The sequence below is a fragment of the Phyllobates terribilis genome, unplaced genomic scaffold, assembly GCF_046119375.1.
Source record: "Phyllobates terribilis strain yellow unplaced genomic scaffold, ASM4611937v1 Scaffold_1__5_contigs__length_1240528914, whole genome shotgun sequence".
Classification (NCBI taxonomy): Eukaryota; Metazoa; Chordata; class Amphibia; order Anura; family Dendrobatidae; genus Phyllobates; species Phyllobates terribilis.
In genome coordinates, this window is record NW_027362761.1 from 713091309 (window position 1) to 713118164 (window position 26856).

Here is a 26856-nt window from a genome sequence, read left to right on the forward strand (position 1 = left end):
GTTGTGGCCTAGCTTGTCAGGAGAGGTGGCAATATGACAGCCAGTAGAAGGGCAACTCCATGGGGGGATGCAGAGGTGCGCTACCTCATAGCACAGCTGGATGGCAGGGACTATGAGTGCCATGAGCACTCAGAACATCCAGTGCTCCATAAACAGGCGGTGCTGCAGAGGATCAGTCGGGGCCTGGCCCGAAGATTGGGGGTTCAGCGCTCCGCTACCCAAATCCGAAAGAAGCTGGCGGATCTGAGGTACAGATCTAGTGACCGCATCACCAGCATCCGGTCACAGACCCAGTCCCATCGTGGTGAGTGGTGTTAATCAGGGGCGTACATATGAATCATGGGGCCAAAAAGCAGAAGTTCTAATTGGGCCCCCCTTCAAAAAAAAATGTAAATAATTGTCGGGGTCACAGACGAGCAGATCTCACAACTTTCCAGCCTTTACATAGTAATTTTCCTCCTGCTGAAGTCCTAGATTCCTTTTGCATTGCCCCATAAAGTATGATGCCAATAAAAGTGCCCCCAAACACAGTATGATACCCCCATGGTGAATTCCTCCACATGCACAGTATGATGACCCTAATGTACCCCACCTCACCTCCCAGGGCAAAGTATGCTGACCCCAACTGTCAGGGCCGGCGTCAGCACCCGGCGTACCCGGGTAAGTGTCGGGGCCCTGGACCATCACAGGGGCCCATTCGTTATCGTGGCCCGGGCCTCTTCCCCGGCATCTGTGCAGGGCCGCCGATGGTGTCATGTGACGGCAGGTCCTAGTGCATTGTCCCGCGATCAGCTGGCAGCCAGTACAGAAGAGTGGCAAGACTGCGGGGGCCATCGGGGGGTAACTATAGTTTTTCTTTTATTTATTAACATTCTTTCGGTCACACTATATAAATCCATGCCGGTTGCATGGATTTATATAGTGTGACCAACTTGACAAGCACTTTCCAAGTGATGCTAAAATCGTGTGGAAAGCGCTTGTCAACGAGCATGCAGAAATGCATGCAAAGACGCCTCACAAACGCTTCTACCTGGCGGGAAAACCGCATGTAACCTCCCTTCATCAGGGCCCCTCTCGGGGCCTCCCTTCATCGGGGTCCCCTTCTGCACCCCCCCCCGTTCCGCAGTTTGATTGCCGATCTTTCGGCATGGCCGCACGCAGTGCGCTATAAAGCTCTGTCTGCTAGTAATGAGGGCAGGGGTGACCAGCACAATTAACGGCGCAGTGTCACCCCTGCAGTGTCATTACTACAACACACAGCCCCACAGCGCACTGCGCGCAGCCATGCCGGAAGACAGAGCCTGCGGGTGGCAATCAAGCTGCGGAGCTAGGAGTGCAGGAGGGAGGCGAATACTATGGCCCCCCCCCAGCTCACGGGCCCCATAGCAGTCGCGTGGTCTGCCGCCATTGGCGGTACGCCACAGCTGTTAACATAAGTTAGCACAGTATATGGAGGCACATTGGTTACAACTGTAATTACAGTGCAGTACCTTTGGTATGTAATAACTTATTTTTTCTCCAGCACCTGCAGACCCAGAGCCCCAGCAGGAGTCACCTGGTGACCCAGAAACCCAGCAGGAGTCACCTGGTGACCCAGAGCCGCAGCAGGACTCACCTACAGGCTCGTCACCTACAGGCTCGCCAGCATCACTCCGTGATATGGGTGCAGCTTTGTCTTAAGGTAATTCTTTCACATAAAATAAGGTGCATACGACTTGGAAAGTATAGGGCTGTCATGTACTATGAAGTGTTGTGTCTTTCCCTAGCCGGTGATGCCAGAGGATCCGGGTGGTCCTTAAGCTCATCATCACCCGAGCAAACCGAAAACCGTAAGTGTTAAATAACAAACATGTACCTGTTAATTAGATGAATGTACAGAATTATTAGTCTTAAGTTTTACCATTCCCTCCGTAGAAATCCCTATATTAGACGACCTCGTGGCGTCACACAGGACGATGATGGCGTCACACCGGAGAATGCTGGCATTACACCGGAGGATGATATCGAAACTGACAGAAACAGTCAGACAGCATGAAGTGCTGTTGGCAACGTATGTGGCGGCCCAACAGCGGCGCGGCAGCCACTAATTTTTTTGTTTTTTGTTGTTGTTATTTGTATTTTGTTATTATAAAAAAATGTTCAAGTTTATATCCGCTGTTGTGTACGCTTTGTTAAAAACAAATCACATGTTTCATCACTCACACCCATTATATCTATGCATCTGTATAGATGCACCCAGCAGGGGTGGATTAAGAGTAGCCAGGGGCCCGGGCAGTTTAGAAGGTGTAGACTCCCCCAGGTACCCGATGTATCACGTGACATGTCACATGACCCCCTTTGATAGATCATGTGATAGGTCATGTGAGCAACACACAGATGTTCTGATCACATCTATAGACAGAGAATGCCGAAAAAAAGGACACATACCATGATCTCTGGTGAGGTTGAATAAGTGTGGGGTCGCAGTTCATGCATACGCAGGTGCGAACTCCAGCGCCACACTCCTCCAGCCAGTTCGAGGATGTGCTGCAAGGGAGAGGGGAAAAAGCGAGTAGGAGTGTTTTTTTTTTTTTTGTATGGATGGAAGAACAGCAGAACAGGCAGGATGGGGAATATATACCAGGATGGGGAAGCATATAGCAGGATGGGGGAATATATACCAGCAGGGCTGTGGAGTTAGAGTAGGTGCTTATTTTAGTGGAATCGGTATAAAATGGACCGACTCGTAAAATATATAATAAATTGGGTACAATAGTTCAATGCAGTTTGTGGGGAATATTTTTTTATAACAATTTGGGAAAGTTATGAAATGTCCTATAAATGTCTGTCCTATTCCTGATCTAAGGGTCCGGACTTTTAGCTGAGATGAATCTGTGCTACAGGAAATTTATCACTTACACATGAGCCATGTATGAGGGAGTCAGAGTCGTGGAGTCAGAGTCATGGAAATTGAGGAGTCGGCGGTTTGGCTTACCGACTCCACAGCCCTGTATACCAGAGGATGGGAGAGCATATACCAGGATGGCGGGGGGGACTGGGAGCATGTACCAGAATGGGGAACTAGGATGGTGGAGCATATACCAGGATAGGGAGAGAGCATATACCAGGATGAGGAGAGAGCATATACCAGGATGGGGAGAGAGCATGTACAAGGATGGAGGAGCATTCGGTTTTAGTCATGGGGTCTGGCCCGGTGCAGTTTCAGTCATTACTTTGAGTATACAGAGCAACCGCTGTAATCCTGGCCCTGACTGATAGCCGGCCTCAATGTAGAGCCAGTGTCAGTCAGTGCTGGGGGCTCGGTTACAGCGGACGCTCTGTATACACAGAGAGGTGACCGAACCGGCACTGCTCCCATGACTGAAACCGAATGCTGGCGAGGAGAATAAAGTTCATTTTCTCCTCACTGCACTCAGCTGCTGGGAAGTATAATAACGCTTTTAACCTGCAGGTTAATAGAGTTATTTCTGATTAAAGGATCCCTTTAATTTTGTAGCACAATACTTCAATGAAATGGTGCCAGTCAGTGCATGCACATACCACGCTATCCGGCGCCATTTTATTGAAGACACTGTATATCAGAATTCGCAGACACAGTGTCTTAAAAAAAACAAATGGCCCAAGAAATGTACCACTAAAAATAATCGTGACCCAGGTGTAGAACAGATTCAATAGCTAGCATGATATACTGTGATACAGACATTGGACGTTATATGTAGCGCCCTGAGGGTTCAGTCGCTACAGAGCTATTGCATCTCACCCAGAGGTGTGATATCTCACTTCCAGGTAAGGATGGAGTATGGCTCAGGACTAGTGTTGAGCATTCCGATACTGTAATATCGGGTATCGACCGATATTCGCGGTATGGGAGTTCCGATACTGAGTTCCGATACTTTTAGAATATCGAATACCGGAATCGGAAGTTCCCATAATGCCTGCGCTCTGCAGTGTCTCTGAAGGATGACAAGCTGGATGGCAGCGCTCAGCTGCGATCCAGCCTGTCATCAGAATGCCATCCCAGCGTGAGAGAATTCTCCTGATTGTTTAAAAGCCGGCGGGCGGTAAAAAGCCGCCGGCTTTTAAACAATCACACAGCCCCATACTGCTTCCCCGCAGCCTCCCATCCCGATCCGCCACTCCCCCCGCCACCTCCCATCCCGATCATAAGTTAGAACCAGGCGGGGAGCGCAGCACCAAGGAGTGGGGAGCGAAGGACCCGGGAGGGGAAGCCGGCAGTGAAAAGACTTCACCGCGGGCTTTCCTGTTCTGTGCTGCGCTCTCCCGCCGGTTATTTCAAATGAACAGCTGAGGTATCAGCTGATTCTGATCAGCTGTTCATTTGAAGTAGACGCGGTGCCCTCAGAGGGTTCATGTGAGTTCATGCTTGACTGCATGAACTCACATGAACTTTCCCATGGCTGCACAGGTCAGCCACACCTCCCAAACCATCCCATCAATCCAGGTAGACGAGAATCCCATACCATTCCTGTCTTCCTGGATCATGGCTGAGCACCTGGGGTGGTACAAGACTAAGGACCTGAATGTCCCGGTCATGATTGGTGTGTGCGCGGTGTCTGTGGGTGTTTGCAGGTGTCTGTGGGTGTTTGCGTGTGTCTGCATGCAGGCAGACATAGGCCGATGTGACACTACTACTCCCATCGGCCTATGTCTGTCCCCCGTCCACTCGTGCCAGCAGGATCAGCTCGATGGGAGCAGTAGTTCCCATCAGCCTGATCCTGCTATTTAAACTGCCCCATATGTTATTTTTGCCCCTATACACGTTTTATTCTTTTAGGCCCCCATATTTTTTTTTTGTTTTTGGTCCCCAATAAATTTTAAATACATTTCATTGGTGGCCAGTGGTTACCTAAAATAAATTAGTTTATACATTACCTGTCCCCGCCGATCGCCACCTAAAATGAAGTAAAAAATAAAAAAATACACGTATACTCACCTAGACACCTAATTCCCTGAAGCCATCGATCTCCTGTAATAAAATATAAAATAATAAACCACAACCTTATCCTTACCCCTCCGTAATAGTCCACGAGTGTCCCACGATGATCTCCAGTTTAGAGCAGCCACATAAAATGTGACCGCTCTAAACCGCTGCCGCCGCTAGAATGACGGGGCCGTAAAGCAGCCCCGTCATTGCATAAGCGGGTTCGCCGGAGTTCAGGCAGCGCTGCTCCGGTTAGCTCCTTTACGGCCCTGCTGTACCGTGAGAAATTCCCACAGTACAGCAGGGCCATAAAGGAGGTCACCGGAGCTGCGCTGACTGAATGCACTCCGGTGACCTCAGTCAGGGGCTCACGCTGCCGGGAGCGGACGTGTTCCCGGCAGTGTGAGCTTACAGCAGCCATGCACAGCTGTCACCATCTCCAGATGTGACAGCTGTGCATGGGAGATCAGCGCAGGAACGTGGACAGGTAACTATTTTTTTTAGTAAACTAAGAATTAAATAAAATGGTGTGTTTTATTTCAAATAAATTATTTTTTTCTGGGTGCAGTATGTGTTTTCTCTTTTTAACACTTTGTAGGTTAGTAATGGGGGTGTCTTATAGACGCCCATCATTACTAACCTGGGCTTCATGGCAGCTGGCGCTGACATGAACCCCACCACTATTACCCCCTGCCACCGCACCAGGGCAGTGTGGAAGAGCGAGGCTAAGCGCCAGATTTGGCGCACAAATAGGATGTGCCAAATCTAGGGCGGCTGAGGGCTAATATTATAGCCTGGGAGGGGGCCTATAACCATGGCCCCTTTCTAGGCTATTAATATCAGGTCGCAGCTGTCCGCCTAGCCTTTGCTGGCTCCAATTTATAGGGGGACCCTATTTTTTTTTGGGGGGGGGGGGGGTCCCACCTGTAGAATGGGCTGTAAAGCCTAAGCTAACTGCTGCGGACTGATATTAATAGCAAGGGAAGGGGCCATGATCCTTGGCTACTTCCCAGACTATTAAATCAGCCCTCAGCTTTCCCTCTTTTCCTTAAAAATACGCGTGAGCCAACCCTTTTTTTTTTTTTTTTTTTTTTATACATTGATTAGGGGTTGGACTGGGAAATGACATCAAATTGGCCTTTTTTTTTTTTTTCTTCACTAACTTTATTTGTCTTCAAAAACGCGTCAAAAACGCACATAGAATCTGCATGCGTTTTTCTGGCAAGGAGATGCGGAAATGGTCAGGAAAATTTCTGCTTCATTTCTGCATCGTGGGCACATAGCCTAATATTGGCGTGACCCCATGAATTTCGGGCTTAGGGCCAGCGGATAATACAAAGCTGGCCCTAACCCCTTTATTACCCAGTGAGCCACCGCACCAGGGCCCTGGATGAGCTGGATACAGCGCCAGAAGATGGCGCTTCTATGAACGCGACATTTTCTGGGGTGGCTGCGGACTGCAGTTCGCAGCAGGGGGGGCCCACAAAGCTTGGGCCACCCTGCGCTGTGGATTCCAGCCCCCAGCTGCTTAGTTGTACCCGGCTGGACACAAAAATAGGGCAAAGCCCCACGTATTTTTTTTTTTACATTATTTCATGAAATTCAGGAAATAATAATAAAAAAAGGGCTTCCCTATATTGTTGTGTCCGGCCAGGTACAAATAGGCAGCTGGGAGTTGGGGGCAGCCCGTTCCTGGATGCTGTACCTGGCTGGCATACAAAAATATGGCAAAGCCCACGTCAAAATTTTTGGGAAAAATTAAAAAATAAATAATAATTTAGGAACTGCATCTTTATTAACCCCTCAAATGTCATTTAGTGTTAAAATAAAGGATTTATTAAAAAAAAAAAATTGGCGTGGGATCCCCCATAATTTTAGTCTCTAGCGGAGGTTAAGCAGACAGCTGGCGCAGATGTTTGAAGCCTGGGAAGGGGGTAATACCCACGGAGCTTCCCAGGCTACTAATATCAGCCCCCAGCTGAATACCTAGCCTTTACTATTAAAATGGGGGACCCCCCAAAAAAATGATGTGGGGTCTCCCCTATTTTAATAGCTAGCAAAGGCTAGGCAGACAGCTGGCGGCTGATATTAATAGCCCAGGAAGGGAGCCATGAATATTGGCCCCCTCCTAGGCTAGAAACAGCAGCCCTCAGCCGCCCCAGATTTGGCGCATTCATAGGATGTGCCAATTCTGGCACTTAGCCTCGCTCTTCCACGCTGCCCTGGTGCGGTGGCAGGGGGTAATAGTGGTGGGGTTCATGTCAGCGCCAGCTGCCATGAAGCCCAGGTTAGTAATGATGGGCGTCTATAAGACACCCCCATTACTAACCTACAAAGTGTTAAAAAGAAAAAACACACACTACTACAGACCATTTTATTTAATTCTTAGTTTACTAAAAAAAAAAAAAATAGTTAGCTGTCCACGTTCCTGCGCTGATCTCCCATGCACAGCTGTCACATCTGGAGATGGTGACAGCTGTGCATGGCTGCTGTCACCTCACACTGCCGGGAACACGTCCGCTCCCGGCAGCGTGAGCCCCTGACTGAGGTCACCGGAGTGCATTCAGTCAGCGCAGCTCCGGTGACCTCCTTTACGGCCCTGCTGTACCGTGGGAATTTCTCACGGCACAGCAGGGCCGTAAAGGAGCTAACCCGAGCAGCGCTGCCTGAACTCCGGTGAACCCGCTTATGCAATGACGGGGCTGCTTTACGGCCCCGTCATTCTAGCGGTGGCAGTGGTTTAGAGCGGTCACATTTTATGTGGCTGCTCTAAACTGGAGATCATCGTGGGACACTCATGGCCTACTACGGAGGGGTAGAGATAAGGTTGTGGTTTATTATTTTATATTTTATTACAGGAGATCGATGGCTTCGGGGAATTAGGTGTCTAGGTGAGTATACGTGTATTTTTTTATTTTTTACTTTATTTTAGGTGGCGATTAGCGGGGACAGGTAATGTATAAACTAATTTATTTTAGGTAACCACTGGCCACCAATGAAATGTATTTAAAATTTATTGGGGACCAAAAACAAAAAAAAAATATGGGGGCCTAAAAGAATAAAACATGTGTATAGGGGCAAAAATAACATATGGGGCAGTTTAAATAGCAGGATCAGGCTGATGGGAACTACTGCTCCCATCGAGCTGATCCTGCTGGCACGAGTGGACGGGGGACAGACATAGGCCGATGGGAGTAGTAGTGTCACATCGGGCTATGTCTGCCTGAACGCAGACACCCGCAGACACACGCAAACACCCACAGACACCGCGCAGACACCCGCAAACACCCACAGACACCCGCAGACACCACACACCGGGACATTCAGGTCCATCCTCTTGTACCACCCCTGGTGCTCAGCCATGATCCAGGAAGACGGGAATGGTATGGGATTCTCGTCTACCTGGATTGATGGGATGGTCTGGGAGGTGTGGCTGACCTGTGCGGCCGTGGGAAAGTTCATGTGAGGTCATGCAGTCAAGCATGAACTCACATGAACCCTCTGAGGGCACCGCGGCTACTTCAAATGAACAGCTGATCAGAATCAGCTGATACCTCAGCTGTTCATTTGAAATAACCGGCGGGAGAGCGCAGCACAGAACGGGAAAGCCCGCGGTGAAGTCTTTTCACTGCCGGCTTCCCCGCCCGGGTCCTTCGCTCCCCGCTTGGTCCTAACTTAAGATCGGGATGGGAGGTGGCGGGGGGAGCGGCGGATCGGGATGGGAGGCTGCGGGGAAGCAGTATGGGGCTGTGTGATTGTTTAAAAGCCGGCGGCTTTTTACCGCCCGCCGGCTTTTAAACAATCAGGAGAATTCTCTCACGCTAGGATTTCATTCCGATATTAGTGTCCCATTGACTTCCATTGGTTTCCGGTATCGGAATCGGCGATATCCGATATTTTTTGGGTATCGGTCCGATCCAATCCGATCCGATATTTCCCGATATCGGAAGGTATCGCTCAACACTACTCAGGACCCGAACACCGACATGCACTACACCACATTTCCGGGGGACAGGGCGACAATGCTCCCACTAGTGAGCACAACAGTCCCTGATCCCTAGCTGGAGTAGGGGGAGGGAACACCTAGAAAGGGGGAACCCGGTAGTGTGTGGGTGGGGAGAGTAGATCCTGGGTGCACCTCAAAGACTCGTGTCATTACTGTTGCCTCGCACCACCATAACCCCCACCATCTACACTCATGCTGCCCTGAGACTATACTCCTCCAGTGGGGAGTCACAACATCTAGCTGCACACCTCATCAGCCTCAGTGGCCTGCCCCGCAGCGGCAGTTCCTCATGACCGCAATCCACAGGTGGCGTAGTCGGACATTTAATTAATCATAAAAGCCCATAAACAGATCCGCCACTGGTTTGACCGCTCTGGGTCACGGACCGGGTCACCGCCACAGTGACTACAGATCCCCCAGCAATTACAAGGCCCGGCACCGGGTACCCCATGGCCCAGGGGGCGCGTCATATACTATACACATTGTTATATCCATCTGATGTCTGTACCACAGTATACCATACACTAATCTGTATACTGGATGTGACATTTTGTACATGGATATACACCGTACTGATCACACCTGGACCTGCACACAGGACCTCACATATTATATATGGAGCAGTATAGTATGTGATATCCTGCAGGTTCAGGGTTGATCAGACAGTATAGGATCCTGTATGCGATGTCTGTGGTCGCTCTGCTGGGCTCAGTCTCATTTATTGCAGGACTCTGAATTTTCCTGCAGATCTGGTGATGCTGGGATGACCCAGAGTGACCTCATTATAATCCGCCTATGGCACCCAGTCCATTACCCCGCCTAGTAGACCTGCTAATAACTATGGTTTGTTGGACATCCTGTCCTGCCTTCTACTTGCTTGCGTTTGACTCTCCATATACTGTGTTAACCACTGTTTTAACGTGTACAATGCTAACCAATGAGCCACTGTATACTTATTTAACCACAGTAATCCGCCCGCCTGCTAATTGAGGTTATCAGCTGATGTTGTGCGGGGGCAGGAAAGCCAACTACGAAGTCGGCTTTCACACCCGCCTGCTAATTGAGGTTATCAGCTGATGTTGTGCGGGGGCAGGAAGGCCGACTACGAAGTCGGCTTTCACACCCGCCTGCTAGTTGAGGTTATCAGCTGATGTTGTGCGGGGGCAGGAAAGCCGACTCCGAAGTCGGCTTTCACAGCCGCCTGCTAATTGAGGTTATCAGCTGATGTTGTGCGGGGGCAGGAAAGCCGACTCCGAAGTCGGCTTTCACAGCCGCCTGCTAATTGAGGTTATCAGCTGAAGTTGTGCGGAGGCAGGAAAGCCGACTCCGAAGTCGGCTTTCACACCCGCCTGCTAATTGAGGTTATCAGCTGATGTTGTGCGAGGGCAGGAAAGCCGTCTGAAGTCGGCTTTCACAGCCGCCTGCTAATTGAGGTTATCAGCTGATGTTGTGCGGGGGCAGGAAAGCCGACTGAAGTCGGCTTTCACAGCCGCCTGCTAATTCAAGAAGAGAGAAGAGGAAAGAATAGGAACCTAGTATGAAAAGTTGAAGGAAGACCTAACATGTTGATCCAGAGGAAGGCAAAAAAAAAAACATGCTCCGTTTAGGGGAAAAATATTCCTTCCTGACTCCACATACGGCAATCAGACTAGTTCCCTGGATCAACGCCCTATCAAGAATCTAGAATATACACTGTGTTCCAAATTATTATGCAAATAATATTTTCTCAGATTTTCCCAAATTACCTATATGAATTGCAGTCATTGTAATTTTCCAGTCAAATAACTATTAGAGTACTGCCTATGATAACATTTTTTTTTTTAAATATAACACTCAAACTGCACTCAAAATGCATGTTCCAAATTATTATGCACAGAGTTTTCAACCTTTTCATTTTAATAAAGAACAAAAAAAATGGTCATTTTTGAAATTATAAGCATTAGCAGGTTATTACAAACTGAAATCAAACAGTTTTCAACTCAAAGCTTTATTCTAGGTGATGTTACATTTGCACATAGGACCCCTTGTTCGAAAGGAGCTTCTGAACTCTCTCGTCCATTGAATTTGTCAGGTTTTGGATGGTTTCTGCTTCAATTGTTTTGCATGAGGACAGAATACCCTCCCAGAGCTGTTGCTTAGATGTGAACTGCCTCCCGCCATCATAGACACTCCTTTTGATGATGCTCCAGAGGTTCTCAATGAGGTTGAGGTCAGGGGAGCATGGGTGCCACACCATAAGTTTGTCCCCTTTTATGCCCATAGCAGCCAGAGATGCAGATGTGTTATGTGCAGCATGAGACGGTGCATTATCATGCATGAAAATGATCTTGCTGCGGAATGCACGGTTCTTCTTCTTGAACCACGGAAGGAAGTGCTGTTTGAGAAACTCAACATACATTATGGAGTTCATCTTTACCCCTTCAGGGATCCTAAAGGGGCCAACAATCTCTCTCCCCATGATTCCAGCCCAAAACATTACTCCACCTCCTCCTTGTTGGAGCCATAGCCGTGTTTACACGGGGTGTCCATCAACCAGCCATCCTCCACTCCATCCATCTGGACCATCGAGCGTTGCACGGCACTCATCGGTGAACAAAACAGTTTTGAAGTCAGTCTTCATGTATTGTTTGGCCCACTGGAGCCGTTTCTGCTTGTGTGCAGTGGATAGAGGAGGTCGACAGGATGGCTTACGCACAGCTGCAAACCTCTGAAGGACCCTGCATCTTGTTGTTCGGGGGACATTGGAGGCACCAGCAGCTTCAAAAACTTGTCTGCTGCTATGACAAGGCTTTTTTGCCGCTGCTCTTTTAACCTGACGTAATTGCCTGTAGGAAAGAGTCCTCAATTTTCCCTTATCAGCACACACACGTGTGTACTGTGAATCAGCTACATACTTCTTGATTGTGCGATGATCACGATGAAGTGTCTTGGCAATGATGATTGTAGTCATGCCTTGACCTAAACACTCCACAATTTGTTGCTTCTCAGCAGCCGACACATCCTTTTTCTTTCCCATTTTGGCAGAAAATGTAGGCTGCTTAATAATGTGGGACAGCCTTCTTAAGTAGTCTTGCCTTTCATTGGACACACCTGCCAAACTATCTAGCACAGGTGTCTGCAATTGCTTACAGTGATATAAAGAGCCCTGACACACATCACCATCAATGAGTTTAACTGACAAACAAAAAAATTCTTACCTTATCACTCCTAAACACTTTTTGCATAATAATTTGGAACACCGTGTATAACATGTAATCAGAGTCAGACTCATGGACCATGGTATGGCAGATCATTGCCATACAGTGCACCATGACTATGACCCCAAAGACTAAAACAAGGGAAGTAGGAAGAGGAGGGGAAGAAGACCAGCTATGAAGAAGACCAGAGGACACAGGGAGAAGGGAGAAGACAGGTGATGAAGCCTGGAGCGGGAAGAGGAGAAGGGGAGGAGGTGATCACCAGCGGAGAGCAGGGATGGGAATGGAGGGGAGGGAACTGAGGGTGGGGGGGGGATCGGAGGGCAGGAGTGAGGGGTCCCACCCTCAGGAAGAGGTAAAGCAGAAAAGAAGACAACAAAAATTTTTTTTATTTCAATCAGGAGGAGATCGGAGGGCAGAGGTAAAGTTAAAAAAAGAGGACAATAAAACATTTTTTTAAAAAACAAACAAAAATGTGAACAATTTTAACAATTTAAATAAGTATTAAATTAACAATATTTACAAAATGATAACAAAATAGAAATTAAACATCACTACAGTTCTTCGTATCGATTGACTGTACTTGTGTATCCATGCCTTGGGGAAACAAAAGAACCCGAAAACATGGGATACTGTGGGGGGGGGGGGGCGCAAGGCTTTGTGGATGCCGGATCCTCTGCACTGGTGTGCTGCGAAGTAGGTCCGGCATTTGGGTCCAAGAATGTTGTTGAAAAGGGCCAGGGTCGATCCGAGTGTGTACAGTAGAAGTCTCATTAAGTTCACCGGCTGCCGCTTTAGTTAAAAGTCTCAAACATGACCCTTTCTGCGTGCGCCCTCTGTCGGTCATCAAGCCTCCGTAGTCTCTCGCCAGCAAATGTTGCAAAGTTGTCCCGCTTGGCCTGGGTCTGTAGCAGTAGAATCTTGTTCGCCAAAGATATTAGATCTGGCGATGGCGGCAAGCTGGCCTTTCTTTTCCTTGATTTTCTTTGTCGCCGAGGCACAAGGTCTTCACTTGTAGAGGCCATAGGGTCTTCATTCGCCGATGCCACAGGTTCCTCATTCGTTGACAGCACACTCGCCTCCACCATACCACGTTCCGTAGCCGGGATGTTGTCATCTTGCCGATGGTGCTGTTGGAACACAAAATTAATGTTAAGATTTTGGTTACAACATCCAGCAGGTATGTCATGACCAGCATGGGTACACGTGCACTAAAAACAAATGTTAAGTGGCGGCTAAACTATGGCATGTACATTGAAAGTATAAATGCTATTTACAGGGAAGCAAAGAAGGTACTTACATCTTCAAAAGGGGAGTCAGTCCGGATATCAGGGTCTTCTTCCGGGTTCGGCCGCATCGTACACGCCATTCGCCGAGGTAGCTCCTGGTCACGGGTGAAGGCAAGCAAGTCATAATACCATAATGTTGGCATATAAACCTCATCTGTGCCGGTACCCGACTTCTTTGACTTCTCCACCCTGTTAAGTTCTTTCTTGTATACGGTGCGTAGACCCTGGATTTTTCTCTTCACCAGCTCCTCATCCACCTTCTCGTTGGGGCCATGCCTTTTAAAGAGGGCAATCAATTGCTGGTACGCCTCCCTCTTTTTTTCTCTATTGCAGTAGTCCGTAGATTTTATTTGCCAAAGGCATGGCAGGGAGAGGTACAGGTCAATCATTTCCCTGAGGAATTCTTCAGTTTTAAAAGCCATCTGAAAAAAGGATAGCATACAGTGAGCATAAATGAAACATTTTAAAACACAGTAAAAAATACCACACACTGTTTGTTGACCCCCTTAAAATGGCCTCCGATGCATAAGCAAATGTACACTTGTTGGGTGTGGCAGGACCCCCCTTAAAATGGCCTCCAATGCATAAGCAAATGTATACTTGTTGGGTGTGGCAGAAACCCACTAAAATAACTTACCGTGTAAACAAAGCAATATAGGTGCCTGAAGAACCAAGAAATCGATGTGGAGTCACAGCTGAAGAACACTAAAATCCACAAACCAGAACGCTTGTCAGGAACAAAGCCTAGATGAATGGATACAGAATCACAGCCACAGCCTGCTACAATCCAGGATGCAATCAGGAACAAGGCCCAGATGAATGGAGTCACAGCTGGAGAACGCTACTAGAAAGCAAAAATCAGGACGCTGACAGGGCCTTAACCCCTTTACAACCCATGCCGTATTAGTACGCACATTTGCGTTCCCCCCGTTCAGTGAGGGCTGCTGCGCTGAGCCCTCACTGAACCGAGCACATGTCAGCTGATTCTTACAGCTGACATGTGCCCGCAACAGCCCCGGGTGGAATCGCGATCCACCCGCGGCTGTTAACATGTTAAATGCCGCTGTCAATCTCCGACAGCGGTATTTAACGCGCGCTTCCGGGTAGCGCGTCATAAGCCTCGCCCATCGGCGACCCCGTCACGTGATCGCGGGTCACCGATGGGTGGGCATGACAACCCAGGGTCTGCAGCAGACGCCTGTGGTTGTCATGATCTGGTCGCTATGAGCGCAACCTAGTGGTCGGCGCTCATAGCACAGGACCATTTCTGCTGCATGCAGGGGATCTGCTCGTCCCCTGTATGTAGCAGAGCCGATCAAACAAGTGCTGCTTCTAGTCTCCTATGGAGACTATTGAAGCAAGCAAAAAGTGAAAAAAAAAAGTTTTAAAAAATATTAAAAAAAAATTCAAAAATATAAAAGTTTAAATCACCCCCCTTTCGCCCCATTCAAAATAAAATATATAAAAAAAACCCCTACATAGACATATTTGGTATCGCCGCGTTTACAATCGCCCGATCTATCAATATAAAAAAAGAATTAATCCGATCGGTAAACGGCGTAACAAGAAAAAAATTCTAAACGCCAGAATTACGTTTTTTGGTCGCCGCAAAATTGCAATAAAATGCAATAACGGGCAATCAAAACATCGGATCTACCTCAAAATGTTATCAATAAAAACGTCAGCCTGGCGCGCAAAAAATAAGCCCTCACCCAGCCCCAGATCCCGAAAAATGGAGACGCTACAGGTCTCGGAAAATGGCGCTATTTTTTTTATTTATTTTTTTACCAAATTTTGGAAAAAAAATTCACCACTTAAATATAAAAGAACCTATACATGTTTGGTGTCTATGAACTCGTAATGACCTGTAGAATAAGAATGGCAGGTCAGTTTTTAGCATTCAGTGAACGTGGTAAAAAAAATAAATAAAAAACAACTGTGGTATTGCACTTTTTTTTGCAATTTTACCACACTTGGAATTTTTTTACCGTTTTCCCGTACACGATATGGTAAAACTAGTAATGGCGTTGAAAAGTACAACTCGTCCCGCAAAAAATAAGCCCTCACATGGCCATATTGACCAAAAAATAAAAACGGTATGGCTCTGGGAACAAGGGGAGCAAAAAACGAAAAAGCAAAAACGGAAAAAGCTCTGGTCCTTAAGGGGTTAACAAAGCCCAGATGAATGAATATTGCCCAGAGAACACTGCTACGATCCGAAACCAGAGCGCAGATAGGAACAAAGGAACGGAATTGCTGCAACGTGGCCTTATTTTAAACCTGCTGCCCAATCAGAACGCAGTAGCGTCCACCAATCGGAGATGAGGGGGCACGGAAAAGTAATTTTATGCACGCCTTTGTGACACAGTATAGTTCCTATCAAGGTGTGGATCGTTGAAATAGCTGCTGTGTGAAAGCGCCCCAACGACCAACGAGATCGTTAGTTAGATCGCTGGGGCGGCCGAAATAGTTGGGAAGTTCTGCATGTTTGACGGCTCCCCAATGATCACGACAGCGATCACAAAACCGTGACGTAATAACGATCTCGCTAGCGATCTCGTTATATGTGACAGGGCCTTAAAGCAAGAGCTGTCAAGCAACAAAGATAAGAGCAGCCAATAGATGAAAAACAAGTACATAGAAGGTGCACAGACCGCTTGGTTTGAACACATGCTTTGTGTGGAGATAATTCTTTTTAAGAGGACTTTTCATCAGTTTGAGCGTGTTAAACTGGCCACCTCATGGAATAATGGTTGCAGGGCTGAGTAAAAAGTAGTTATTTTTTATTTCTTGTCTCAATTGTTAAGATATTAGCTTGTAAAGTTTAGGTTATAATTTATGCTATAGTTTAATTAAATGTTATTGGAGACATGTCTATACATTCAGGAACAAAACAAAAAACAAGACCACCTCTCCTCCTTATGGAAATCATGCTGCTTTTGGGTAGAGCTACATAATTCAGCTCTGCTGTATCATTACAAACCCTTCCAAACCTCCTCTCACAGAGCAGTCCGCTTTCACTCTTCCCCACACTTACTGACTGCCATGTAATGAGATCTAGAAGGTTTTGTAGTGATACAGCAGAGCTCAGTAAGGGATCTCTACACAGTAGCTGCAGAGATCAGTGAGGAGAGGAGGGAGTGGTCTTTTCTCTCCTGCATGATGCTCCCTGCTTATGATTGGTCAACCGCATACAAGGAAGACAAGGAAGAAGTAAAGGCCTACAGAGACAAATCTCTGGTGATTTTCAGTTGTAGTATTACAAATTAGAACCCAAACAAATAAGCTAATATAACCATAATGAAGGAGAAATTAAAAAATAAAAACTACTTTTTATTCAGCTCTGCAGCCACTATTTCATGAAGTGGCCAGTTGAACATGATCAAACGGGTGAAAGGTCCTTCAGCAAGCATGGTGAACGCTGTAAAAATAAGTTAATACAATTAAATATGCCAGGCTGATTTTTGGTCACATTGACTCCTTAAAACATGGAAGAAAGAATAAAAAGCACATTAGTAGTCTGTAAGTCAAAACGATGCCAATGAGGTATGTTAACATATCACACAAAAAAAACCACACACATTGTGATCACACTAACCTGCAAAATAAAAATAAGAGGTTATTTATGCCGCAAAGTAAATGCTATAAAAAAAAAAAAAAAAGATTGCAGAACTGGATTTTTTTTGCATTACTCACAAAGAAACCAATTGCTAAAAGTTCATGTGTCTATACAGTCTACAGACGGTTTTCTATGATCCACATTGTTGTTAGTGGCAGTTCAAGCAAGATGGCTGACCTCAATCACATACATAATAAAAAATACCATCAGAAAATATAAAACACGAGTAAGCTATAGTTTCTGCTCTTAATTAGTGTAACAAAAAAAAAACAAAACAAAAAAGTCTTGTATTCCCTTTAAAAAAGACTTGCCGGACTGAGAAGGGGGAAACTGAGAAAAGGATGATGTACGTTCTCTCTTTGGAGGTGGACAGTAACCTCCATCCTCTTTGTCAGAATCTGAACAATAAAAATATTTTATTATTACCCCATTAAAAACATTTCAGTATTGACATCACAACTCGGAAACTTTTTTTTTTTTATTTACCTTCACCTTGTTCTGGACTTGACCCGTCAGCAGACCTCTATAAAACAGGATATATACATCAGGGGTTTTTTGCACTTTTTTTTTACTCAATAATGATGAGATGTATGAGCAACACAAGGTTCTATAACTAGGTTCTTTAAGGGACACTTTTGGGCCCGTTCACACGTAGTGAATTGACTGCAGAAAATTATCACAGCAAATCTGCGCCAAACGAGATCTATTACTTATACAGGTTCATTGGCCATAGACAATCTAAACAGCCTTAAAGACAAATGATTCAGCTGTTCAATAAAGAACACATCATTACATGCCCCAAGGGCAGCATGCAGTACTCCCAAGAACGCGGAGTGCAGCAGTCTCTTGTTTCCCCAAGTAAAAATGTTGTATCATGGAGAAAAACATTTGAAAGGCAACAATCCAGCTAGAATAAACTGGTTTTCTTCCTCCGCATTTCCTTCCCCCGCTCAAAGATAGCCACCAGAGTGGCATTGGGGTGCAGTGGTTAGTTTGAACCAAGCCTCCCCTGACATACTTGTGCTGTAGGATCGGAAAGGTAGGGGAGGCAAGACTTACCACTGCACCCTCCAATGCCACTGCAGCGGCTATCTTGGAACAGGAGAAGGGAATGCTGAGGAGGCGGTGGGAGAAAAAAGGAGATTTTCGTGTACTCACCGTAAAATCTTTTTCTCTTAGCCTCTAATTGGGGGACACAGGACCATGGGTGTTATGCTGATGTCCACCAGGAGGCGACAATAGGCTTAATCTGAAAAACATTAACTGGTGGCTCCTCCTCTGCAGTATACACCACCTGAGGCGTCAGCCATCTTCAGTTTTGTGCAAAAGCAGTAGGAGGAACGTAACATGGATAACATAAACATGCCTATAAGGCAACTATGTACGAGCTCAAGAAAAAACACCAATATGAGAACTCAACGTAACAACGGCCCGACACGGGCAACAAGGTGGAAGCTGTGTCCCCCAATTAGAGGCTAAGAGAAAGAGATTTTACGGTGAGTACACAAAAATCTCCTTTACTCTGTCGCCTCATTGGGGGACACAGAACCTTGGGACGTCCAAAAGCAGTCCCTGGGTGGGAAGCAATGGACGAATATTGTGTAGACAGGCCCCTATTATTGGGGAACTGCCGCATGCAGGATACGTCTACCCAGGCTCGCATCTGCCTAGGATTGGGTATGAACGCTGTAGTGCTTGGTAAACGTGTGTAGGCTAGTCCAGGTGGCTGCCTTACACACTTGTTGTGTCGTAATGCCTGGTGCCGAATGGCCCAGGAGGCCCCTACCGCACGTGTAGACTGTGCCGTATTGCCTGCTGGAAGAGGAGAATTTTTGAGGCGGTAGGCCTCTTGTATGGTGGATTTGATCCACCTGGCAAGGGTAGCTTTGGAAACTGGCAGACCCTTGCGGCCCCCTTCCAGAAGAATGAAGAGAGAATCAGACTTCCGGAAGGGCGCAGTCCTAGACACATAGATACGTAATGCTCTGACAAGGTCAAGCGTATGCAGAGTCTTTTCCACTCTATGAACCGGGGCCGGACAGAGGGATGGCAGTGAAATTTCCTCATTGAGGTGGAAGTCGGACACAACCTTCGGAAGGAAGGATGGAACCGTACGGAGAACTACCTTGTCCTGGTAAAAAGCCAGGAAGGGTTGTCTGCAGGAGAGTGCTGTGAGTTCAGACACCCTACGTAGCGAGGTGATTGCCACTAGGAAAACCACCTTCTGGGATAGAAGGCGGAGTGGGACTTCCCTAAGGGGTTCAAAAGGTGCTTCCTGCAATGCTGTCAGCACTAGGTTGAGATCCCACGTGTCTAGTGGTCTTCTGTAGGGGGGAACCAATCGGGAAACCCCCTGAAGAAATGTCCTTACTTGCTGCTTGTTAGCAATGCGCGTCTGAAAAAGCACAGAGAGAGCTGACACCTCGCTCTTAAGAGAGCCCAGAGACAGTTTGGCCACCAGACCCGATTGTAGAAACCCAAGTACCCTGGGAAGGGAAAAAGAGAAAGGGGTCTGGTCACGAGAATCGCACCAAGTAAAGAAGGCTTTCCAGGTACGGTAATAGATCTTAGCAGAGTTTGGCTTCCGTGTCTGATCATGGTTTTAATGACGTCAGGCGAGAACCCTAACTTGGTTAAAACCCAGGTCTCAATGGCCATGCCGTCAAATTGAGGGCCCGTGAGTTCTGGTGGTAGAACGGGCCCTGCGACAGAAGATCCGGTCGGTTTGGGAGACACCAAGGAACGTCTGCTGTAAGCTGCACGATGTCCGCGTACCACGTACGTCTGGGCCAGTCTGGTGCGATGAGGATGGTTGGAACTCCTTGCTTGATCTTCCTCACCACTCTGGATATTAGGGGAAAAGGTGGAAAGATGTACAGGAGCTGAAACTGAGTCCAGTCCTGAACTAAGGCATCCGCTCCCAACGACCGCGGGTCGTGTGTTCTGGCAATGAAGTTGGAGACTTTGGCATTGAAGTGGGATGCCATTAGATCCAAGTCTGGAGTCCCCCAGCGGTGGCAGATCTGTTGAAAAACTTCGGGATGGAGAGACCACTCCCCCAAGTCCATTGCCTGTCGGCTGAGGAAGTCTGCTTCCCAGTTGTCTACTCCCGGGATGTGGACCGCCGAGAGAACCGAACCTGTGTCTTCCGCCCAATGGAGAATGTGTGTCACTTCTCGCATCGCCTGGGCACTGCGGGTCCCCCCTTGGTGATTGACATATGCCACAGCCGAGGCAATGTCTGACTGTACTCTGATGTGAGAGGCTGCCAGTAGATGATGGAAGGCTCTCAACGCCAGGAAAATGGCACGAATTTCCAAGATGTTGATGGGCATGGTCGCTTCTGTTGGGGACCACTTGCCCTGTGCTCTGTGGTGCAGGTGTACCGCACCCCAACCCGTCAGGCTCGCATCGGTGGTCAGAACTTTCCATTGACTCGTGAGAAAGGATTTTCCCTTTGACAACGAGGTTGGCTTGAGCCACCAGTGCAGAGATCTCTTGGTTGACCACGTCAACTGAAACTCCCTGTCGAGAGAAAAAGGATTCCTGTCCCATGACTTGAGGATGGCTAATTGGAGAGGCCTGAGGTGAAGCTGGGCATATGCGACCGCTTCTATTGCCGCTACCATCCCGACAAGGACTTTCATGGCAAACCGGAGAGACCGAGGGGGTTTGCGAAGTAGGGTACGGACTCCTATTCGGAGAGGCAGTGCGTTGTCCTTGGGGAGTAGTACTAGACCCTTGAGGGTGTTGAATAACATTCCCAAAAAGGTGAGAGACTGACTCGGGGTTGGTGATGACTTTTTTAAGTTGACTAACCAGCCCAAACGACTCAGAATATCGATTGTGATTGAGAAACTGATTTCGCAGTCCTTGAAGGTGGGAGCCTTGATGAGGAGATCGTCCAGATATGGAACGACTATTATGCCTCTGGAGTGCAGGACATCCATGGTAACCACCATGACCTTGGTGAACACTCTGGGAGCCGTGGCGACCCCGAACGGGAGAGCCACGAACTGGTAGTGTTCCTGGTCGATTGCGAATCTGAGAAATCTCTGATGAACTGGTGCAATTGGTATATGTAGGTATGCGTCTTGAATGTCTATGGAGGCGAGAAATTCTCCCTTCTCCATGGACGCAATGATGGACCGAAGGGACTCCATGCTAAAATGACGTACCCGTACATATTTGTTGAGTTGTTTTAGATCCAATATGGGCCGTACGCTGCCTCCATTTTTGGGGACTACGAATAAATTTGAGTAGAACCCCTGGAAGCGCTCGGCCGTGGGGACCGTTACTATGACACCTGCTTGGAGAAGCAATAAAACCGCGTGGTGGAAGGCACGAGCCTTGGCTGGCGGTTTTGGGGGAACAGACAGAAAGAATCTGTTTGGTGGGGTGGAAGTGAACTCTATCTCGTATCCTGAAGACACTAGTTCTCTGACCCACCTGTCTTCTGTAATAGGCAGCCAAACCTGATGAAAGAGCAAAAGACGGCCGCCTACAGGTGGGGTGTCTTCCAGAGTTGGTGAGTCATGATGAGGGGGAAGTGCGAGACTTTCCTCTCTTTAATTTTGACTGGCCTGCGTTTGATTGCCAGGTCTTGTCCGACTTTTGCGTCGACCTCGACCTGTCCCTGCGTGGAGCGCGGCTATTATTCTGTGCTGGTCGCGAGACGGACCAGCCGGAAGAGTTCCGAAAGGATCGGTAACGTGCCTGATTACGGTTTTTATAAGTGCGTTAGGGCTTCAGTTGAGGGAGGGAGGTACTTTTACCCCCGGTAGCGTTGGATATCATTGTGTCCAACTGTTCACCGAAAAGCCGACCACTGAGGTACAGGAGGCGAGTGAGGGACTTCTTTGAAGCTGCGTCTGCTTTCCATTCTCGCAGCCAGAGGATAAGCCGAATCGTGATGGTGTTGGAATTTATCCCGGCTGAACCCCTTGCAGAATCCAGAACTGCATGGAGCATGTAATCTGTGACAACTGCTATTTGGGCAGCCTGGTCCGACAGTTCAGGGGTAGATGTTTGTAGAGCAGTTTCTAAATTTTGGGCCCAGGCCAGGAATGCTTTGGCAGCCCAAACTGAGGCGAACAAGGTTGTCAGGGAGGCCCCTGCGGCCTCGAAAATTGAATGAGCCATGCGTTCTACCTGCCGGTCTGCTGTGTCCCTGAGGGTTGAGCTATCTGGCAGTGAAAGAAGTGTCTGAGCTGCTAGTCTGGAGACTGGAGGGTCCACTTCAGGTGGATCTGTCCACTTTTTGGTGACCTTTTGTGGAAAGGGGTACCGCGCTTCCAGATATTTGTGATTAGTAAACTTTTTCTCAGGTTGTGAGAACTGCTTTTTAAGGATCGCATCAAACTCTGGGTGGTCAAAAAAGACTTTAGGCGGTTTCAGGACTCCTTCAAAGGAAATTTTATGTCCTGGTGTCTCCAGGGGTGGATCGGAGATGTCCAGCACCCGATGAATAGATGAGATTAAATCATCAACCAGCACTGTATTGCCCGGGGGAATAGGGATCAGGGACCCTTCAGTTTCCTTGTCTGAGTCGGAATCACAGGTGTCTTCCGAATCCTGTATCTCGCTAAGGCGTCTCCTGCTGGGAGAACCGGAGCGGGGACCTTCTCTGGTTAGGGATGGCTGCGGGGATCTGTGTTGTCTGTCCCTGTCAGGGGACGGTCTAGATGAGCTGGGAGTACGGTGTCTCACGCTAGAAGGGGACGACCTTGTGGTATGGGATGACGCAGATGAACGAGACCTATGGGTTCGCTTGCGTCCTGATCTAGACGTGGATGTGCCATCATGTCCCTGAGTGGAACTCTCCCTTTGAGTAGTATTTATAGCTGGTTGAGTCTGCAGAGCCTGAAGCAATGTGGTGATAGATTGCGACATCTGTGTGGCCCATTCCGGTGTGGTATTAAGCACCGAGGCATATGTAAGGGCTTCATGGGGCTCTGTCGTAGCAGTTTGCATGCAATCCTGACAATGCGGGTACGTGCTGCCACTAGGGAGAGTATTATTGCAGGCTGTACAGAATGCATAATAGCAATCCTGCCTGGTTCTCTTGGACTTTGAGCCCGGCATAGTGTTTGTGTCCCAAAGCCAGTGCACTAACCACTGAGCTATACACTCAGCTCAGGGGTGGCTATGCAGAGGGGGCCAGCGATACAGAGTGGTTATGCAGAGGGGGCCAGCAGTGCAGAGAAGTTGTAAGCCTCACAGCAGAATAGAGACTCTAGCTGTGGATTTATCCCACCTTAATGTGCCTGCTTTAGTCCAGCGCCGGTAACATCCAAAATCCTGTGCCCCCCGGAGACCAGCTGGCGACCTGTATGTGAGGAGTTAACTTCCTCTGCGCTGTTAATGGCCGCCGGAGTGAGGATAAGAAGGGGGGCGGAGCGCTGAAAAGGCGGCAGCGTTGCTAGAAAGGGCGCCCTTCAGTTCGTCTCCGCCCCCTGTATGACACTGTGTAGTGTCATAATGGTCATCCGGGGGGGGGGCCGCGGAGTAAATTTAGAAAGTATGCTCAAAAGGGCTCCAGGGGTAGCAGATATGAATCGGACCCGGACCCCCCCCCCCTCCCGGTTTTTAATGGCAGGGAGGGCGGTGGGGATATATATAAAAAGGGAGCCCTTAAAGGGTTCCTGTGAGGCACCGTAGCTCTGGTGCCGGCAGAGATACAGAGCTGTAAGCAGCCTGTGTCTCTGTATTGTCCTTCTGCAAGCACTGTCCTCCGGTCCATCAACGATCCCTGTACGTTGGTGCAGAGTGCTCTGCACAGATCCTACCTGCGGTGTCTCAACCTAATACCCCCATGAGGGGGATTAGGGAGGGTGCTGCCGTCACCGTCAGGAGGCTGTAATCCTCACTCGACTTCAACCCAGAGACCAAAAGGAATTGGGGAAGGAGGGGGGTTCTCAACTTCGAACCAACACCCGAGGGGCTGGGGAAGGAGCGACATGGTAAGGAGAATTCTCAACTTCAACTGTGCACCCCCAGAAGGGGGCAGAGGAAGGAGCCATGCTGGGAGTCTCTTCAGAGACCCACTTATCTTCATCTGTAACTCCGTGGAAAAAATTTAGAAAAAAAAAAAAAATAGTGGAGTAAAAATCTTTAGGTGTGCCTCCTTGCGACACTAAGCAAAAACTGAAGATGGCTGACGCCCTCAGGTGGTGTATACTGCAGAGGAGGAGCCACCGTTAATCTTTTCCAGATTAAGCCTAGTGTCGCCTCCTAGTGGACAGCAGCATAACACCCAAGGTCCTGTGTCCCCCAATGAGGCGACAGAGTAAATGAGGACGCCAGGTAGGATGATTGTATAGGAGAAATGTCTAGTATTTTTTCTGTCCTAGGGTGTGGTGTTGCTTTAAAGCAGTGGTTCTCAACTCCAGTCCTCAAGACCCACCAACAGATCATGTTTTCAGCATTTCATAGTATTACACAGGTAATAATTCCATCACCTGTGCAAATACTAAGGAAATCCTGAAAACATGATCTGTTGGTGGCTCTTGAGGACTAGAGTTGAGAACCACTGCTTTAAAGGGTAACGGTCAACAGGTTTTTCATACCTAATCCAAAAGCAACATAATGTAGGGGCATTGACACTGAATTCAGCATATGTCACTTACTGGGCTGCTTAATGTAGTTTTTTTAAAAACTGCCATGTTATCGGCAGATTATCATCAGAGGACTACTTGGCCTGCCGCCAGGCAGTCCACCCACACCCCCACCACTGACTGGCAGCTTTCTGCTTATGCACAATCAGTGGTGTAAGCGGGGTTATACACAGCTCAGCACAACAATGATTTCATTAGCCTCATAGGCATTTTGCTTAGGTTATAGTTTGAAGTCGATGGGACTTTTGTCAAGGGAGGGGTGTGTATCTGCTGTTTTTAGGTTCCTTTAAAAAGAACAGGAAAAACAATAAACACAGGTGCTAACCTAGCTTTATAAGATATACTTATTTGGAGGGGGGACGGGACAATAATGTTGACCACAACTGTAAAAGATAAAGCATTCAAAAAGCCTTATGTAACCAAAGCTGGCACAAAAACCTATAGCTTGCCACACAGTCATAGTCAATGGAGCAAAACTCTCAAAACGTGTTTTTTTAATAACTTAATACATCTTATGTTTTACACTGTTTACAAAATATAAAAAAATTACATAGACTTTTTGGTACATTACATGGTGTCTTAATCCTAATGATTAAAGCCTGGTCTCCAGGTTTTCCTCTAAGCAACTGCCACTGTTTAAATGGGGAAGATGGAACCCCGTACTAATGGTCAGTGATATCCTATGACAGTCTCTAGAAACCTCAGAACATCTACAAAGGGTAGTTTCCTAGCTTCTTTTTTCTCAACAGCTTACTAAATTACTAGCAATGCCATGTGTACAAGGCAGGTTCAAAGCTTAAAACATTCAGTATGACAGCTTCATGAGAAGATTAACTTAAAATAGTTACAGCTAAGTCAAGCCAATTAAAGCGAATATCTATGACACCTAATATGTCGCAAACTTATATTTTACTTACTTTCTGGCCTTTGTCCTTATGAAATACGAACACAGGAGGTGCTATAGCTGGTTTTTCTGCAGGCGGGGGGGAAAAAAAAAAAAAGTAAATAAAAAAAAAGACCTTAGTTTTTCCAGCAACAAAAAACAAACAAACCCACAAACCCTCAAACTACCAAAAAAGTGATTAACATCTGGATAAAGAAAAAATTCATGAAAGAAAAAAACCTATATATTGAAATCTAACATGTCAGGGGCCAAAAACAAAAATCAGGCATATGCTGTCAGGGGAGAGTCAGCAAACATCTATATAGAAGTTATTCACTGCCTGTAGTTCCATGTAGAACCTTCTTGTGTAGCAGGGTCAGGCAAATCAGACTGGTGTAGAAGACTCACCGCAGAATTGAGGGGGTTGAATTTCCCACCGCAGCTAGTAACAATCCTATGTGAAAGCCAAACAATGCGGAGCAGCATCATGTCTCCAGTACAGCTGTTTGTGACTGTGCTGTGACATGTAAGACTGGAGGACCACTGTGAACAAGCACTGGGAGAAGTGAAATATTAATATACTCCAAGCAGATTTTGCTGGGGATTATGCCACAGATTCACATCAGATGTCACCACTACTATATTGAAAGTAGTGAAATCTGCAGTGAAAAGTTGGGCAAACCCAACATATTGACCGACCGAGCTTAATGTGAATAGTGGTCATTTGACTTCCCCCCTACTCCCAGATGATGGGGAAGAGAAGGATCCGGCTTCATAAATTTCACTGGCTGATCCTTTTGTTCACGCTGTAAATTACCCACCACAACAGTCTGACAGTGGGTCTCAGAGTACAGGAACATTTGTCTGAGAATTTTTGTGAATGGCAAACTTGAGAATGTCATTTGGAGGACGGGATTTTTTAGGGGTGTGCTTATATTCTGCCATCAAGAGCATACCATTCCTCTGCCTCCTGCTTGCTGTGAGGCAGGGCACTCACCATCCGCCAGCCTGATCTGTCATTCTGCAGGAGTGCCCTACCTCACAGCAAGCAGGAGGCAGAGGAATGGTATGCTCTTGATGGCAGAATATAAGCACACCCCTAAAAAATCCCATCCTCCAATGTGAACTGCTGTGAACTGTGCGCTCTTCTATGCTGCTAAGCAGAGGATGCTTTGACTGCAGCATGGAAGAAGCCCACACAATAATGATGGCACTTTAGCAGAGACAAAGCTAAAAGCCAAGGCACAGCTGGAAACAGGAGGTGCCTGTAGATTTAAGGCCCCATTCATCATTTGAAGTCATTT

General features: G+C 47.5%; 1 protein-coding gene across 1 annotated transcript in view; it reads right to left on the minus strand.

The window, feature by feature from the left end:
* Positions 1 to 26041, minus strand: part of LOC141155527 (ran-binding protein 3-like) — an 87743-nt gene extending 61702 nt beyond the window's left edge. The window contains 4 exon segments of the mRNA XM_073642423.1: positions 17365 to 17451; positions 17540 to 17576; positions 25587 to 25736; positions 25961 to 26041. Of these exon segments, the coding sequence (XP_073498524.1) occupies positions 17365 to 17451; positions 17540 to 17576; positions 25587 to 25736; positions 25961 to 26041 (355 nt within the window).
* Between the last annotated feature and the right edge of the window lie 815 nt (positions 26042 to 26856).